We start from the raw sequence: 14,714 nt of genomic DNA on the forward strand, positions 1-14,714 counted from the left end.
ATGCTGAAGAGTCGGATTCTGTGAAGGATTGTCCAAACGTGCCGAGGACGTCGAACGCCTCCGAATCTGACAAGAAAATGTTGCGGCTGCTTCACAGCTGCTTTAAAAAAAAGAAGATAAAAAGCCAGACTCATTTTACAAACTGGTTTGTTTTGGATTTAAAGCGTTTGCTGGATTTTTACTCACATCAGCTGTAAAAAGGTGACGAGTCATTTACTTTCAGCCTGAAAGAGTCTGACGTGATAAAACGCCGTTTGTTCGCTCAGCTTCAGGTTTTAACTTCAGCAGACGCGTTTCCACGCTGCATGAAGCAGAAACGGCCGCCCGCCATCACCAGACGGTTTCATCGCCGACAGCAGATCTGAGATCATGAAGACGTTTTATTACAAACATCAGGTAAAAACTATTTACTCTAATTACAAACCAGAGGCTCTGCATTTACACAGACATGATTTCATTTACAGGATTCACTTCCTAACATGGGATTTTCTTCTTGTTGTAAAAGTCATGAAAATAAAAGATTTAATTTGATAAAATATTTAGATTTTGCTGCTGTAGCAGGTTAATTTTGCTCCATTTACACCAGAGATGCGAACATCTGGTAAATGTCTGTTTTTGTTCCTGCTGGATTAGCGCTAATCTGCAGCAGCACTGAAGAATCTGAATTAATATGAGTTACAGCAACTAATTGCACTTTCTGAACCAACTGGAAAAAAAAATTTTTTTTGTAGTTTTTTTTTACATGTTTGATGAAAGTAGTTAACCTATTTTTTGTAATTAAATGTTTTTAATATAATCACATATAAAAGACAAAAAATGACTAAATCTATTTTTGTCAGTTTCTTATTTTTTACTCCTAATTTCACCAAATAAACAAATTAAAGTTGATTTTAATTTTCAAGGATTTTTACTGTCACTCCACCTTTTTTTTTGGTATAAAATTCAGACTCGGGTCCCAGATTAAGAAATTTAATACAAATTTTAATAAAATGTGCTATACTGGTGCAAAATTACCAAATAAATGTATAATTCAGTACATTTATGTCTGAAAAGGGAAAATCAGTGACGGTTTTCTGATATCGGAACCAGAAGTGAAAAGTGGATCTGTGTGTCCCCAACGATGGGCCCCGCCCACTGGCCCCGATGGGCCCCAACCGCCAACCCTGATGGGCCCCAACCGCCAACCCCGATGGGCCCCGGCCCCTACAGGCCCCAATCACCAACCCATATGGGCCCCAACCACCAACCCCGATGGGCCCCGCCCACCGGCCCCGACGGGCCCCAACCGCCAACCCCGATGGGCCCCGGCCCCTACAGGCCCCAATCACCAACCCATATGGGCCCCAATCACCAACCCCGATGGGCCCCGGCCCCGACGGGCCCCAATCACCAACCCCGATGGGCCCCGGCCCCTACAGGCCCCAATCACCAACCCATATGGGCCCCAACCACCAACCCCGATGGGCCCCGCCCACCGGCCCCGACGGGCCCCAACCGCCAACCCCAATGGGCCCCGGCCCGTACCTGGAATCTTCTTGGCCCAGCCGATCATGTGAACCAGCTCCTTATCGGCCAGGTTGGTGAGTGACATCATGACGTCTGCCTCCGTCAGCGGCCTCTTCATGTCCTTCATGAGGTAGATGTCCGGCGGCTCCGCCTCGACGATCCGCTCGATCAGCTGCTCCGGGGTCAGTCCGGGCTGCAGAGGCTCGTTTGACGGAATCTCCACCGGCCTGGTCAACACTTTGGGTCTGCTTATTCGCCCCTGGGCGGACAAACGGGTCACTCGCCTCACCAGCGTGCTCCTGCAGTTTCCACGCTCCTTTCGAATCCCTTCAAAACCAGAACCTACACTTAATTACTCCAGGTTTTTCACTGTAAAAACACAAAATCTTACCAAGTAATTTTGGTCTAATTTCTGGTACAAATATCTTAGACTTGAAATAAGACGAAACTAAGTTACAAGTAACTTTTCAGCAAGATATAGAAGCTTGATTTAAGTGAAAAATTCCTTAATATTGATGAAAAAGTTTGGTAAAACTTTGACGGGATGTTTATAAGACTGACATGACTCACGAACAGGAAGGAGTTTTTATGAATGTCTGACTGTCATGAAGTGACTTTCAGTAAATAATGACACTTTTAATGCAAACATTTAATGGACTCATTATTTACCAAATGACACTTCATGACAACCGACATTCATAAAGACTCCTTTATGTTTATGTTAATTTTACGCACACCCTGTCAAATAAAGTGTTACCAAAAGTTCTAGTTCCACTGGCGCCGTTACCTAGCAACGCCAGTCAAGCCCAGCCCGTTACCTAGCAACGCCAGCCACGCCCAGCCCGTCACCTAGCAACCCAGATCTATTTCCACATGCAGACTATTTCACTTACAGGGAAAAATATTTTGTTGCAAGTGAAATAATCTGCCAATGGAACTAGAAGATTATCAATTAATATTAAGTAATTGTTGACTTAAAACGAGCTCAGACATCATTTATTTACATAATTTGCTAATTAAAAATGTTTTTCAAGCAACACAAATTATACCACAAACTGTTTTCTGTGGGATATGTGTTAGATGATTAGTTCCAGAAATAAAATAAAAGCACAACGAACCACATTTGGTCATGCCGACTTCGTAGCATTTGCGAAGGCGGCACGCTTGGCAGCTCTTGCGTCGGTTCTTGTCTATAGTGCACTGATTGGTTGCCGGACAGATGTAGTCGTTATGACCTGAAAAAAACAAAACATACAAGATGTGAATTTGTTACATTATGAAAAATAAAGAGAAATTGATTGTTTTATTTTCCATATTTTGCTCTGGTTTTGGTTTTTCCAGACTAATGGAGTTCAGTTTTGATGCTGATGATCAGAATCGGTTATATTCACTGAAGCTGTGATTTTTGTTTGGCTGAACTTCATCCCTTTGCTTTTGTTTATGTTGAATCATGCAGACTGGAAGTGAAATGAATTTAAAACACGGGAGTGACGATGTCTTTAATTCACGTTTGGAAACCGCCTCTAGTTCCAGCTGCCGGCAAAGACTTTGTGCCGAAACTCAACTTGTTTTCGTTGTTGCTTTTTTAGAAACGGGAAGAACCGGTAAGGAAGCAGAAAACCAGCTCAACGCCGGACACGCAGTCGGGTTCTCCAGAGTTCTGCTAAAGACTTCATTATTAGACCCAGAAGTTCTGAATCAGTCGCATCGGAAACGTTACAGGACGCCACATCTACACTGCAAAAAACTAAACCTGACCAACGAATGGTTTTGGTTTAGTTTCAAGTGTGAATATCTTCGCACTCTTGCAGAAAAGTTACTTATAAATTGAGTTGGGTTACGTTTACTTGATGAACTTTTTTGAAAAAAAAATTACTTTTAAGAATACTTTTACTACTCTGTACTTTTTACTTTTGAGTATTTTTATTATGAAGTATTTCTACTCTTACTTGAGTAAAATTTCAAAATTTTCTACCCACTAAATGAAAAACAAGCATGTTTTATTTAGTCCCATACAGACACACCTACAGTTTGTGTTAAAGTTTCATAAAAATCTTTATTTAAAAAACTGATTTCGAAAAATTTATTTTCTCTGATTTTGTTTTTTTTTTTTTGTTTCTTATCTGAATTATTGTCATTTTTGTGCTCAAAATGTCAAAATTTCCACTTTACATTTTGGTCCATATGATGATGTAATTTTTAAATATTAAATAATTGATAATTTGATCAGTTACTTGGTATTTGGTTAAACATTTTACTAAAAAGTTTCTCGAACAACTTCTTTTTACTTTTACTTGAATAAAAACATGTTGGAGTGATACTCTGTAATTTTAATCTAGTTTTTAATCCAAATATATTATTATGCTTCAAATAAGACAAAACTAACTTACAAGTAACTTTTCAACACAACATAGGAGCTTGTGTAACATAAATAATCATCTTATATTGATTTTTTTTTAAAACAACACACAACTCTGGCAGATTATTTCACCTATAAACGATAAATTTTCACAAGTTAAAAGTTAAATAATTTGCCAGTGGAACTATTAAGAAATTACCGACTTAAAACAAGCTACTATATCTTGCTGACAAGTTACTTTTAAGTTAGTTTTGTCAAACTAACTTTTGTCAAACCAACTAGACTTTGTAAAGTTTTGTCTAAACTAAAGTCATCTGCAATAATAGAAAATATTTTCAGATTATTTCCAATAATCTGACATTTTGGTCTAGATAAAACTTGACCAACTTGCTGATTAAAACTTGGTTTACTTTTTATTTGCACTAAAAACAATTGGTAAGATTTTGTGTTTTTTCAGTCTGCATATTATCCATACTCTGAACAAAGTCTGAGAAAACATTCAGTTGAAACCAACGGGGAAAACCCAAACAGGTCACAGCAGGACTAAGGTTCTGTTCCAGAAAAGAACAGATAAAACTTGGCAGGCGGACATTTTTAACCCGGTGAGTTATGGGTTTGTAAACTCTTGGAGTTCAGCATAGAAAGACTCAAAAGGCAAACATAAATCACAGATTAGCAAGAACATAAGAAAAGCAGATAGTGGGTTTTTCTTTTGATTTAGCCTCACCTTGGATGCTCCTCTTGAAGAAGGCCTTGCAGCCCTCGCATGACCACACGCCGTAGTGATACCCCGAAGCGTAGTCGTGACATACGGCGCAGTAGTGAAGGTCGCCCTTCCCGCCCGAAGACACCACGGCGTCCTCGTTCTCCTGCGACAGCTTCTTCGTGCTCCTACTAACAGACACTTCACGTCATAATTTCTCACCAAAAAATACACTCAAAAACCTTCAACTGATAGGAATTACAGAAACCCAAACTAGGATTTATATATAAAATACATCGAAATATTTTAATTTCTGCCAAAAAAAAACCTCACTTCATGAATAAATTTGCAACTAGAACCTAAAACTATATCAGTGAAGGTTCGACTTTTCCTTAAAAATGTAGCTACTCTACGGTTATACATACAAGATTAAATTTTGTTTCTTTCTAATGGATTCTAAGACGGCATATGAGGGCAACTGTAGGTAGAAAAAAAGAGTAAATTTCTGCCAAAAATGTTTTTTTTTTTTTTAAACTTAGGAATTTTGAGTTAGCTTCAAAATTTTCTAAACAATGTGGAAATTTCAGAAAACCAAAACTAAAAAAATTTGAGTTTCCTAGAAGAAAACAAAAGTCAGAAATTTAGAGATGTCAACAATTTTCTAGAAAAAACATGGAAATTTCCGAGCTCCAAAAATCAAAGATTTTGCAAGTAAAAAAAAAAACTGAAATTTTTTATTTTGGTCTTGGAAATGCTTTAGAAAAAAAACCTAGAAAGTCTTCAACTTCTCAAACTCAGAAATTTCAAAAAAGTCGAAAAGTTTAAAGAAAAAAATCTCAGAAGAAACGAGGACATTTCTGATTTTGAAAAGTTGAGAATTTTCAGCTTTTGGCTATAAAATTTCTAAGATTAAACTAAAATTTTCTGAGTTTTTGTGGCAGAAATTTACTCTTTTTTTATTCTATACACAATGGTCCTAATATTCAGTTGTACTATTGGAAAGTTCCGGTTCTGGGCCCCATTTGCCTGCTGTGTGAATGTAACCTTTGTGTTGGTTGATTGAAAGCAAAAAATTCCAGTAAACAAAAAAACTCTTCAAAGTGCATCAACGCATGTTGGTGTTTCCCGTCCTACCTGCTGGTCAGGACGCTCTCCCAGGGGTGCTGGACGGCCTGGCCGTGCTGGGCTCGGCCCGCGGAGCGGTGCAGCGGCAGAGCCGCTCCAACATGGCCGCTCCGGGGCCAGAATAAAGAGGCGCTCAGAGACTGATGGACAGACGGACACTCTGAAATGCTCTGACTAGCGTAGCTGAAAATTGTTGGACTGTAGAAAGGGATGGTTGTGAAGTCGTGGCCCAGGTCGGTGTACGGCGCCGGGATGCAGATGGGCTGGCAGGCTTCGTGGGTCAGACCAGGAGACAAAATGCGACCGCCGACTCGGCTGGAGTCTACCTCCTGCAGCTGCAGCAGCGGCTGATGCTTTTCTGGAGAGGTGGCAGCGGCCATCGCAACAACAGGAGCTCTCAGGAAACGACAAGCTATTCCATCGTCTGCAAGAATTTATTTATCCCGGCCGAGTCAGAGGGTGACGCCTCGCTCAGATCAGCATGTCGTCGTCGGGAAATGTCATCCAAACTGACTCCAGTTTAAATCAGAGGAGAGGTGGAGTTAAATCCCAGGGAGCCGGAGGGCCTGCCTTGTGGAGCGCCGCTACATGATGCTGAATGAAAGAGAAAAAAACACAACAAACTGAGGTAAGAATAAGAAAAGGGAACAAACAGTTTGGTTGAGTTTAATGTAGAGAACATCAGTTTTTGTAAAACTTTTATACGTCGACTGCAGGATGAAAACATATGAAGAAAAATATTTGTTGTTTCAATCTTCCCATTAAACACTGCAAAAACACAAAAATGGTACCAAATATTTTGTTCTAGTTTCTAGTGTAAATGTTTTAGCACCCTAGATACAAGACTAAACTCACAAGCAACATATAAGAGCTTGTTTTAAGTTAATAACTCCTTAATATTCATTAAAAAACTGGCAGATATTTAACTTGTAACAAAAATGTTTTCCCATATTGTAAATGAAACAATCTGCCAGTGGAACAAGTGCTTTTTCATCAGTGTTAATGAATTATTGATGCTAAAGGAGCCCCATATGTTCCAGAAAACTTACTTGTAAGTTTTTTTAATGTCAAATGTACCAAGACTTTTGCACCAGAACTAGACCAAAAATACAAGGCAAGAAGTTTTTTCCCAACCCCCTTTCAAATTGACGCGTTTAAATTAAGCAAATGTATTTTCATAATCGTCATGTCACATGACCAACAAAATGGAAAAAAAGTATAATCTGTTAATATGAGACCGGTTTTATTTTTTGGTCAGATTCTAATATGTTTAACAATGACTAATATCAGCCGATAACATTAGAGCCAATATACCGTAGATCCTGCTAAAGACTGACAGATTATTTTACCTATAACACAAGAAAAATGTCTCCTTATAAGTGAAATAATCTGCCAGTGGAACTAAAAACTCGGTTTCTAGGTGACGGGCTGGGCTGCCGTTGCTAGGCAACGGGCTAGGCTTGCCTGCCATTGCTAGGTAACGGCGCCAGTGGAACTAGAACGTTCTGATTAATATTAAGGAATTACTGACTTAAAAAAGCTCATATCTAGCTGAAAAGTTACTTGTTTTGTCGTATTTCAAGCGTTCTAAGATATTTGCTCTACAAACTAAACCAAAAATACCTGGTAAGATTCTGCGTATTGTTTGTTCCCTTTTATTTTTACAGGTTTACACTGCGTGGATTACAGATAAATGTCTTCAATAATGTGAATCACACGTACTGTTGCAATTTAACACCAATATTAACAGAAGAAAGTGAAAGCTTGTGCAACATGTCCTGGTTTACAGTAAACTATTTGTATAAAACATGTTTCCTCCAACCGTTTCTCGGTCACTGAGAGGTAGCGAAAAACTGAGAAAACGCTGAACAGGATTTATGTCAACAGACAGCTGGTACATGAATATCCAAGTCCAGTGGAGTGTAAGGAGCCGTTACCACCAAACGCAGCAAAGTGAATCATTCCTACAAGGCAGGAGTTTGTCTTCAGTCAGGCTTGGTACACAGTGTCTCTACTTCCTGGCTCTGCGCCCTCCACTGCAAGACATTTCATTTCTTATCCAGAAAAAAAAATAATTAATCAAATTCCAGAGAATCTCTTTCTTTCTTTCCAGCTAACAAAGCTTCACAGGATTAGTTTGGGAACAATGTGGGAACCAATTAGAAACAGAACATTGCAGGTAATCATGGATCTGAAGTCGTGTCTCGAGTCAAAGCCTTTGTTTTCCTTTCTCCTCTAAATGTTTTACGCCGTGAATTAAACCGAACCTAGAAACATTCTCCTTCCAGCTGTGAAGAAACTCGCTGAAAATTGGCTCCATGTGAGAAACACAAATATTATTGTAGCTCATTCCCCGTCCAAGACGTTGAATATTGATATCGTCCGAAGGAAGCTGTGTGAAACAGTAGAAACGCCACGCTTCATTACCATTTCCTCAGGGAGTTTGTTTTTTGTCAAATCAGAAGTGCTGCTGATTTATTTTATTTCATATAAAAACATTTGTGACCAGGAAAAACTGTGAACACATTTTAAAACGGGACGCTCTGACATGAAAGTAGGCAGATTTATGCTAAAGCTTGCAAATGTAGCAGAATCAGGTTTCACTTTTAATTTACTTCCTTTGTGTAAAATATTTTTACACTCGCATTGAATAGAATCAAACTGAAATTACTTATTTTCAAATTGGTTAATCAACCAGTTTGGTTTTCTTTTTGGTTCAGTTATTTAATAATTATTACATAAATATATAATATTTACTAAATAATATTCAAATTTGAGATTTTAAGAAAAAAAATGATTCAAAAATTCTTATATTCCATAAGTTACAATGTTAAAAACACAGAGACAAAAGTTGCAACCAACTTTCTGAGGATCTTTGTCTAATGTATTAATGTTTTTATTTATTATAATTAATTTTTTCAGAACAAGTTGTGGCCAGAGTGAGCTTTAGGGTGATTTCACACCCAATTGTCTGATTTGGGAACAAAATTAGGACATTTTCTAGATTTTCAGCTTTCTCACTGCACTGAACTATTTAATGAACCTGTTCCCCTCCTCGCCTGTGGGGGCGCTGCACTAAGAACTACTGGAGGAAACGACACAAAACCTCAGAAGACACCTAGAAGACACCTTCTTCATAAAATGGAAACAAAAATGGAGTAGCGTCAGATTTTAGTGGTTGTGGGACTCCTCTTTAAATCTTTAGTAAAAAAAAAAAATCCTGCTATCACTAGATTAGCACGTTTGTTTTGGCTGTATTTACCCAGAATGCCCTGCACTGTGGTCAACTTCCTGCTTTTGGAGCTCTGGTCCGCTTTGCGTTCATATATGCAATAGAACCGCACCAGAGTTCACTTCAGTCGAACGAGACCGAGGCTTTTAGCCAGGCCAAAGTTGCTTTTTTGGTCTGATTTAAATTTAGAGGGATTATGATTATCTGATTAATCTCCTTAATAACAGATTAAATCTTGCTCTGTAAAGAAATTTTTTCATAGTTTGACTGAAGGATGCTCTCTTCTACGTTGGAGCTGAAACAAATGGTGGATCAGTAAATCTACAGAAATTCTGCACAAAGCAAAACCTCCAAAATGTCTGTAAAACCAAAACCGTTTAGCAACAACAGCAACCAGTGAAAAGCTAAAATCTGCAAATAGTTGAAACTATCAAAAACCCAAAATACACATTAATACACCGAGTAGAAACAATACAGCAGAAGCCAACAGTCTTACTTATCTGCAGTCTTGATGGAATCAATCAATGAGCCACAAATTGGAAGTCTATTAGTTTCTGATAGGACGACCATAATGGAGCAGGAAGTAAGCAGCATGAGGAAACATTAAAATTACTTTCATTCAGACCCACCACAGATCAGAACCGCTCCAGTTTGAAGGGAGTCTCGCTGCAGTTTCTGCAAAACGACACCTGAACCAGAACAAGTCCTCCATTAAACATTAACAAAGGGAGCCAATCAAAACCAAACCAAACAGAAAAAAGTGGGATAAGAGCAAAATAAAAATAAAAAACACGGCGTCAGAAAATTCAGAGTTATCTAGGCTGAAACGATTAATCGAATTATTCAATTAAAATAACCGTCAACTAATTTAGTAACCGATTAATCGTTAACTGAAGCAAACAGACTCAAAATGAGGCAATTTGGTTAAATAAATAGCAATCAGAGCTGCAATTAAGTCAAATCTTTATAGAAAATTGATATATTTTGTATTTGAGGTAGAAACATCTTTTACAGAAGATACGTTTACAGAAAACTCCAATATTTATTTTCTTACTTAAAAATGAATTTGATTATTTATTTGCTTATTTAATATATTTCTAATATTGCATAAAAAAAAGGCATGTGGTTAAATGAGAACGTGCCATTTTTAAAATTGATTAATCATCACAATAATCAATTAATCGATTGCTAATTTAATCGTTGCAGCCCTAAAGTTGTTCATGTTGGGACAAGTTGTCATATAGGCGACACAAAGAAACAAGATTTGTGAGAAATGACTTTAACTTCTTTACTGTTCGCTCATAAAGGAAACACCCAAAAGCTTTGAGTCAAAACAGCTTCATCCCCAACACGAATAAAAAACATAGGTAGATAGAAAAAAGGAATACATTTCTGGCAGCAAAACTCAAATTTTCTTAAAAGAAAAAAAAATTCTGAGATCCAAAAGTGGAAAATTTGCTAGAAAAAAAAAATTGTAATTAATCTCCAGCAGTCAAGTGAGTTTCAGGAACACGGTAGTTCAAAGTGCTTCACATCGTACAAATCCAAAAATAAGAAGTTATAGTCAGAAAAAATAACCTGAACATTCCAATTAAGAAAAAATTTTGAGATCAGAAATAAAAAAATAAAATAAAAAAAACACACTATTGGACATTCTGAGTTTCAAAACTCAAAAATTTGCAAGAAAAAAAAAAATCAGAAGTATTTTAAATCTAATACATTTTCTAGAAAAACAAACTTAATTTCTGAGTTTCAAATCATTTTCTTTTGAAACCAAGAACATTTCCAAAGATTGAAAATTTTCAACATGTGTAGAAAATTTTCTGAAAATATCAAAAATTTAGATTTTTGAGTAAATTTTAGATTTTTCAAGCGTAGAAATTTTAAAAAAGAAACATTTAACAGAATTTCTGATAATCTAATTTTTTTTATTTGTTTTTCCAGCAAATTTTTTACTTTTCAAATTCAGAAATCTCCCAAATTTATTTTTAGCACATTTCTGAGATGAATTTCTTTCTGAATTTTTAAGAAAAATGCAACTTTTTAAAAAACGTTTTTTCATCTGCAATGCCCTAAAACCTGTCTTTTACTATTGCCGTGCATTTTGTACTCGGCTGAACGTGTTATATCAAACATACTTACAGTTTATCAGAAGCTGCAGCTTCATATTTGCTTGAATCATAAATCCTCACAGAAAAAAGTCTAAACAATCGCGCAGCTCTTTGCCTGCGTCAGACGTACCGATCGTTCTTCCCGATGTTCCCAACGGATTTTAATCATTCGTTTCTTCAAGCACACGATGATTTAAAGCCGTGAAATCAAAGCGTTTGCGATGTTCAGCTTCCAGTTTAATTACACGGTTTGTTGGCTTATCTCTTTCGACTGAATAATGTGGAATGACGAAACGCAGCCTGGACCATGAAACGTAAAAATGGAAAAGTTAATAATAATAAATAAAAATTTACTGGTGATGTTCTCAAGACTTTTCCGAGTCCATTTTAGGAGCTCAGCTGTGACCTCATGACCTCGCGCCTGCAGCCCATCGTCTTCCTCCTAAAGCTGATGAGTCACTCAAGAGTCGAAAAGATCCTCTGCCAGCTTTTTGTTTTTTCTGACAACGGTTTCAGGCTCAAAGCAGATGTGGATGAGTTTTTTGTTTCTTTTGAAGCTCTGACCTTGCCTCCGAACTTCCTCGCTGTCACAGTCTCCGGGAGCTGGCAGCTCACTGTGGGAGAAAAACTCCCTCGCCTCCACGCCGCGGCTCATCCTGCCGCCACTAATGGCTCGCATGGAGCCGTCTCAAACTAGAAAACCTGGTAAATGTTACTCGGGAGAATTGAGTTTTTTTATCCTCAGCTAACCTTTCACAGGAGAAGAGACATTAAGTGGGAGGAAAAAAGGGATCAAATGTGCTTTAAAAGTCAATCGTAACGACTTTTGGGTCTGTCAGACTGAAACGATTTGAAAAGTGACAGGAAACATTTCGATATTACACTTTGCTGAAGGTCAGAGAGGAAAACACTTGTTCAAATCCACTTCTTTTTCTTCTTTCCACTTCATTAAATGTGGCGCAATCAAAGCTCTGGCTCCACATGTTTTGGCTAGCACCAACTCCAAACTAAAGCGAACATCCAAGTCATAAAAAGCTAAATCTGAAGTCCTCCCGGCCATTAGCCAGATTCCACAAAAGCTCAAGGTCGTGTCGTTTTCCCATCCTAAAAGTTTCCCTGCCTCCTTTCGGTCCAGGCGGATGAGGATGTGGAACGGCTCAGAACGTTTCTATATACAGTAATGATCCGATATGGAGCTGAGAGAGGCTTAAAAAATAAAACAGGCACATTTAATGAGCCAACAGGGAAAAAAAACACATCGTTTATGGATTTCCAGCATCTAGATCTCAACGTAACCTTCAGGATTTATTCATTTCTGTCATTTTTAGGAAAATGTAACAAAATTAAATGAAGCTTCAGGATTTGTTTTTTAGATTCATGAATGATTTAAGCCTTTATCTTCCAATATCTAACCTTCAGCAGTTCGGATGTCCTGAGAAGAGTTGCAACTTTAAATCATGAAAAACACGTTAAACATCTTAACTAAATCTAAAACTTGACTGGGTTTTAAGTTAAACATTTTTTAAAAAAGTCCAAAGATCAAGTTCCAAATTAAATCTGAATAAAAGTTTCACTGGTTCACAAACCAAAACTGTGCAACATAATATTTTAGATCAAAGTCAGACTTAATTTTAATTACATCTCACCTTACAAACATCTGTGTCTTATCTGTGTATTTCGCCAAAATATAAGCAAAAGTTTTAAGTTAACCAAAATTAATTATTAAAATCCTCATTATAATCACTAGGAGTCAGACCACCAGCAGTGTTATTAGAAAATTAGACAAATATCCTTATAGTCTAAAATTACAGTCTACAATTTAAATATTTTTAAAAATTAAATAAATTACCTTTAAAAATATATATTTTTAAATGATCTAATCATAATTTTATTCACTTTAAAACTTTATTTTTAAAGGTGAAATTGTAGAATATTTAAACTTGAGGCTTTTATTGTGAAGGCCTGCAACAAGTTGGAGCCATTACTGTATTTTTCAGTTTTAACTGTAATTTTCTTTTTGAACACAAACAGTAGAAATGCCCAACAAAAGGAGAAGTTTTCTTTACCAACATCCTTCAGCAATAATGACTGGATTTAAACTTTAAAAGTTATACTTCTATCCAAAATGTTAAGTTTGCGTTTGCTTTTTTCTGTATGCTGCCTTTGGAAATGATGGGATTCATTTTAAAACTTTAAGCACTTGATAAAGATTAGTCACATGTAAGTTGAGCTCAGAGAGTTTTCTATTGCTTGTTTGCATCTTAAGTGGACTGGAAGAGGAATGAGGGAAGTTGGAAGAGGGGAAAACCTCCCTGGAGCAAAAGCAATTGGCCGAGTTTCCACAGGCAGACAATATTTCATCAGATGGAAAGAAAACAAACAAAAGAAAGAATACAGAGGAAAAAAGTGATTGTTTTCACTCAGATCCTGGAACTAAACCCATGAAAGACAATAGCTTGTTACTTATCTTTTCTGCTTTTCTGCAGAAAAGAGTAAGAGGGTAAATCAGGTGAGACAAGCGTATCCTTACTCATGTTCTAACTTTTAAAATTTATCACCTTTTACGATATTCTTCATCATCAAATATTGATCTAAACCCAGACAGAAATCTCAAAGGCTACATTTGGCCAGGTGTTTTAGTTTCGGAGCAGATGTCTGGCAGCCCACACGCCGAAAACACTAAACCACGCACATTTAAGACACATATTGCAGGATTTTATCCTCTGTGAAAATATGTGTTTTAGGCGAGATCAGGGCCGAGTTCCCACAGGAACTTCAGCCGCTGCACAGTCTGAAGGATAGTTTTGGTCTCCAGCGTCAGAGAAGTTAGGAAATACTCCAACTTCTGACAGCAGAGTTCAGAATATCTGCTGATATTATGAAATAACAGAACAATGTGCATGAAAAAAAGAGAAAAAAGAACCAGAAAAAAAAGCCAAGAAAATAACTGGAGTGTTCAAAAAAATGCATAAAAATATTTTAATAGACTTTTATCAAAACTAATACAGCAGTAAAGAAATCCCAAGAGTATAAACAGGTAACTGCCGCCAAAAATAAATGATGATTACATCTAAAATTTATATTTATTAGCTTTGCTTGTTAGTTAAACTTTGTTTCTGACAGATAAGAAAGTGGTAAAATAAACTCGTAAAATTTATGTGCTCTAGTTTATCGTGTCGTATCTTTACGGGTTTTAATCATAAGGCAGGTCAGGCCAACACCAATAATGTTTTACACCACTAAATGTTAAGAAGATTCACGCTTTAATATGTCGGTCATCAATTAAAACTGCCTGAAAACACATTTAAGGGAGGAAAAACAAAGGGTCGTAACGGGTCGATGCGGATGTTATCAGGCAGCCTGCAGGTATTGGGAAACGGGAAAGTGATCCTGAGATTTTCCACGTCCAAACAGCTGAGCGACAGCAGCTCGTTTCTGCATAATAACGTTTCTGAAATGTTCATTAAAAGTCAAAACACAGTGGAGTCAGATCGCAGCTTTGCAGACACACCAGCTGATGTATTTTAATGCTTACGGGTTTATTTCTGAACCAGCTCAAGGGTTGGTTTTGAAGGCGGGTTATCCAGCTGAGCTCTGGTAATGATTACCGAATCCAGCAGCCGGACTTGTTGCGTGACTTAACCCCGCCACCTGTTAACCAGGCTGATCAGATAAGTC

At 37.3% G+C, this 14,714-nt stretch overlaps 1 protein-coding gene across 2 annotated transcripts in view; it reads right to left on the reverse strand.

Moving 5' to 3' along the window:
- esr2a (estrogen receptor 2a) overlaps positions 1-14,714 on the reverse strand; it is a 28,914-nt gene that overhangs the window by 13,843 nt on the left and 357 nt on the right. The window contains exons 2-5 of one of the 2 annotated variants that reach the window (XM_017302316.2): positions 5,703-6,287; positions 4,593-4,756; positions 2,625-2,741; positions 1,525-1,833 (exon numbers count right to left, since the gene is read on the reverse strand). In XM_017302316.2, coding sequence (XP_017157805.2) covers positions 1,525-1,833; positions 2,625-2,741; positions 4,593-4,756; positions 5,703-6,073 — 961 coding nt within the window. In that variant the 5' untranslated portion in view covers positions 6,074-6,287. Of the gene's footprint in view, positions 1-1,524; positions 1,834-2,624; positions 2,742-4,592; positions 4,760-5,702; positions 6,288-14,714 lie in introns of both variants that reach the window. The other variant, XM_081602443.1, reaches the window with a different exon arrangement.

The sequence above is a fragment of the Poecilia reticulata genome, chromosome 21 (genome assembly GCF_904066995.2).
Source record: "Poecilia reticulata chromosome 21, P_reticulata-male-v2, whole genome shotgun sequence".
NCBI lineage: Eukaryota > Metazoa > Chordata > Actinopteri > Cyprinodontiformes > Poeciliidae > Poecilia > Poecilia reticulata.